The 3,459-nt window shown below is 35.9% G+C and overlaps 1 protein-coding gene across 1 annotated transcript; it reads left to right on the forward strand.

The window, feature by feature from the left end:
- The first annotated feature begins 558 nt into the window (after positions 1-558).
- NS2 (asparaginyl-tRNA synthetase 2) lies at positions 559-3,459 on the forward strand. Its single transcript, XM_079003763.1, has 8 exons — positions 559-1,116; positions 1,204-1,440; positions 1,530-2,129; positions 2,200-2,385; positions 2,494-2,558; positions 2,648-2,777; positions 2,898-2,956; positions 3,156-3,459. Exons 1-8 carry the CDS (start codon positions 682-684, stop codon positions 3,337-3,339), a joined length of 1,896 nt encoding a protein of 631 aa, XP_078859889.1. The 5' UTR covers positions 559-681; the 3' UTR covers positions 3,340-3,459.

The raw sequence follows: 3,459 nt of genomic DNA on the forward strand, positions 1-3,459 counted from the left end.
GTAGGAAAAGAATAACCGTGCAAAATAGTAGTCGAACAGTATGATGACTATTCTTTTGTGGTTTATTTTTGTCTAAATGGTTTTATTTGGCTATTTTTTTTATAAGTTTTTAAGAATTTTGGCTAGATTTGTATTTATCCCTTTTAATATTTGTCTTTTGACTAAAAAATTTAATGAGTAAGGAAATAAAAAATAAGAGGATACTCTTAATCAAAATTCATTTTACCTGTCGTCAACTGTCCCCACCCGTCCATTTTGTAGAGATAGAATCATTCATGGTCTCAAGTCTCAACTCTCAAGACTCAAGAGTGTTCCCGCGAAAACTGATTAGAAGCCTACCTCTGAAGAATTCCAAACCCTTCTCTCTACACCTCGGTTTCTCTTCTTTCTTTCACTTAAAAATGGCGATTGGCAAGTTTCAAAGACAAAGACCATCATTTTTCTTCATCGTTAAGCTTCCCCATAACCCTATTCTTTCATCTTCCTTCCTTTCCCATTCTCCCCAATTTTGTGCCAAAGAAAAGCATCAACCTTCATTATTACATCGGTTCATAAAACCCACCCTCAATTCCCTCAATACAACCACAACTCCATCTTTCTCTCTCGTCTTCAGTTCGATTTCACAAAACCCCATCAAAACCCTTTCGTAATTTCACCTCCCTTGAGATCAATCTCTTGAAAATGTCATCTGATCACCAACCGCTTGATGAAATGCCATCCCCGATGCCAGTGGCTCTTTCAAAGTACTCCAAAAGGGTGCTGTTAAAAACCATACTAGATCGTACAGACGGTGGTTTGGGGTTGCTTGATCAGAGAGTCGTGGTTGGAGGATGGGTTAAATCTTCACGAGAAATGAGGAAAGACCCTCCTCCTCCTACCACACAACCACCGGCGGCAGTGGGTGGTGATCACACCAAGGAGCATACCGGAGGTAAAGACGTGAAATGTGTTGAAGTTTTTCAATCGCGAATTCCTTTCCTTCGAACCATCATAAAAGTCTTCGGCGGAAACACCGGTCATACCAAGGAGAAACTCGAATCAATCTTCCCAAAACAACCACCTCCTTCCATTTCATTTCTACAGATTAGCGATGGTTCTTCCGTCATCAGCCTTCAGGTAAAACTAAAACAGTATAAAAGTAATTAATTAAAAACACACCTACCTTTTTCATCTTCTTTTAATCAAACTTATTCTTTACTCCAGATCATGGTTGATTCTTCCATAGCTCCTTCAACCCTCCTCATGCCCACCGGAACTTGTATTCTAGCAGAAGGCGTTTTACAGAAGCCTTCATTACAAGGAAAACACACCATCGAGCTCAAAGCTGAAAAATTGCTGCATATCGGAATAGTTGATCAAGACAACTATCCTTTATCCAAGAAAAGCTTACCTTTAGCTAGATTGAGAGATTGCGCTCACTTTAGACCAAGAACAACCACTGTAAGAAACCAAAAAAAACTCATCTTTCCCTCCATTTTGCTCCCAATTTCCAAATTAAAACATAAAATAATCAATTTCTTGTTTCATAGGTGGCATCTGTTATGAGGGTACGTAACGCTCTAAATCATGCAAGCCATACATTCTTTCAAAACCAAGGCTTCGTTCATGTGGAGGTGCCGATTTTAACTGCTACAGACACTGAAGGACATTCAAAAAAATTCCAAATTTTTACTGTTTCTGGTAAAGAAGTGAAACGGGAAGAACCTGTTTCAATGGATGATACAGCGGATATTAGTCTTGAAACTGTAAAGCTTTCGATTATTGAAAAAAGCAAGAAAATTGAAGAGCTTAAAAGAACCGATAGCAATAAAGAAGCACTCGATGCAGCTGTTCACGATCTTCACAAAACAAACGCATTGGCTGCAGAGTTAGAAGCGAGGTCAAAGTCAAAGTCAAAATCAAAATCAGAATCTCATAAAAAAACCGAAAATTTCAAAACATACGACGAGTTTTTTACAAACCGGGCTTTTCTTACAACTTCGGGAAGTCTTCATCTCGAGAGCTGTGCATCTGCTTTAGGAAATGTGTATGCATTGGGGCCAAGATTTCATGTGGATAAATCAGAATCGAAGAAATATTTACCCGAAAGATGGATGATTGAAACTGAGATAGCATTTGCAGAACTTGAGGTTAAGATTTTTGCCTTTTTTTTTTTAATGTTCGATCTATAATTTTAATGACTTTGTGTTGTTTTTTCAGGATGTGATGAATTGTGCTGAAGATTTTTTAAAGTTTGTGTCACATTCGGTTTCGGAAAATTGTTATGAGAATCTTTACTTTCTTTCAAAACGAGTTGATAAAACCCTTATTGATCGCCTTCAATCAATGACATCAGCGTCATTTGAAAAAATCACTTATGATACAGCAGTAGAAGTTTTAAATAAGGTCTTTTTATACTGTTATTTTTACTATTATGATACTTTTAATTACTTTTAATGTTAAAAAGAAGTAAAATCTCACTCTTTATTATGATTGATCGATTGTTTTCATTAGGTTACTGACAAGACTTTTGAGACCAAAATCCAATGGGGTGTGGCTCTAACCGAAGAACACGAAAGGTTTGCGTTTCAAGAAAATATTATTTTCTCGTTTTGTATTTTTTTTTTTGTGTAATTATTATAAAGCTTCTTGCATTTTGTTGACACAGTTATTTGGTTGATGAGTTTTATAAGAAGCCGGTTATTATCCATGATCACCCTAAAGAACTAAAGCCTTTCAATGTGCGATTAAATGATGATGGAAAGACTGTTGCATCCTTTGATGTGATTGTACCAAAGGTACATTTTCACATTTCTATAGGGCCTATTTTTGTGTTTGGCATGCATACTCATCATCGAAAGACGAAAATACCCCTAGAAAGTTTGTCGATTTGACTCATGTTTGATCTTATTTTTCAGGTTGGAGCTCTGATAAGGGGAAGCCAGAAGGAGGAACGCCTAAACCACTTAACGAAAAGGTAACTCGACTCATAGTAAAACTCGTGCAAAAAAAAAAAAAATAGCAATAGAATTTCATTGTTTTGCTTAGAAATATCTACCCAATTATAGCAATATTATGTTGCTATAATTGTGTAGATTTTTCAAAGTATGATACCTTAATGAGATTTTATTTTCAAAGTACAATACGTTAAAGTATGATGCTATGATATGTTGTAGGATCAAGGAACTAGGGTTGAGGAAAGATCAATACGAATGGTATTTGGATCTTCGAAAGCAAGGAACAGTGAAGCATTCAGGGTTTAGTGTTACATTTGATGTTATGGTTCTTTTTGCTACGGGTCTTAATGATGTCCGAGATGTGATCCCGTTCCCCAGACAACATGGAAAACTCCATAACTAATAAAACCATGAACCTTAAATTCTGTCATACAAATCTTGAATCTTCATGTTTATAACATATACTTGTATACAGTTGTATAATGAAATAAAGTTTGGTATTAATGTTATTATTTGTTATGAA

Source organism: Lactuca serriola, chromosome 5 (assembly GCF_051521515.1).
Source record: "Lactuca serriola cultivar US96UC23 chromosome 5, Lser_US96UC23_V15, whole genome shotgun sequence".
In the NCBI taxonomy this organism is placed as follows: domain Eukaryota; kingdom Viridiplantae; phylum Streptophyta; class Magnoliopsida; order Asterales; family Asteraceae; genus Lactuca; species Lactuca serriola.

What these genes read in the sequence shown, in the direction of transcription:
- NS2 (XM_079003763.1), top strand. Translation starts at nt 682, where the DNA reads ATGTCATCTGATCACCAACCGCTTGATGAAATGCCATCCCCGATGCCA. An exon ending in CTAACCGAAGAACACGAAAG is followed by an intron (nt 2,559 to 2,647) that starts GTTTGCGTTTCA and finishes TTGTTGACACAG; the next exon opens with TTATTTGGTTGATGAGTTTT. An exon ending in TTGATGTGATTGTACCAAAG is followed by an intron (nt 2,778 to 2,897) that starts GTACATTTTCAC and finishes CTTATTTTTCAG; the next exon opens with GTTGGAGCTCTGATAAGGGG.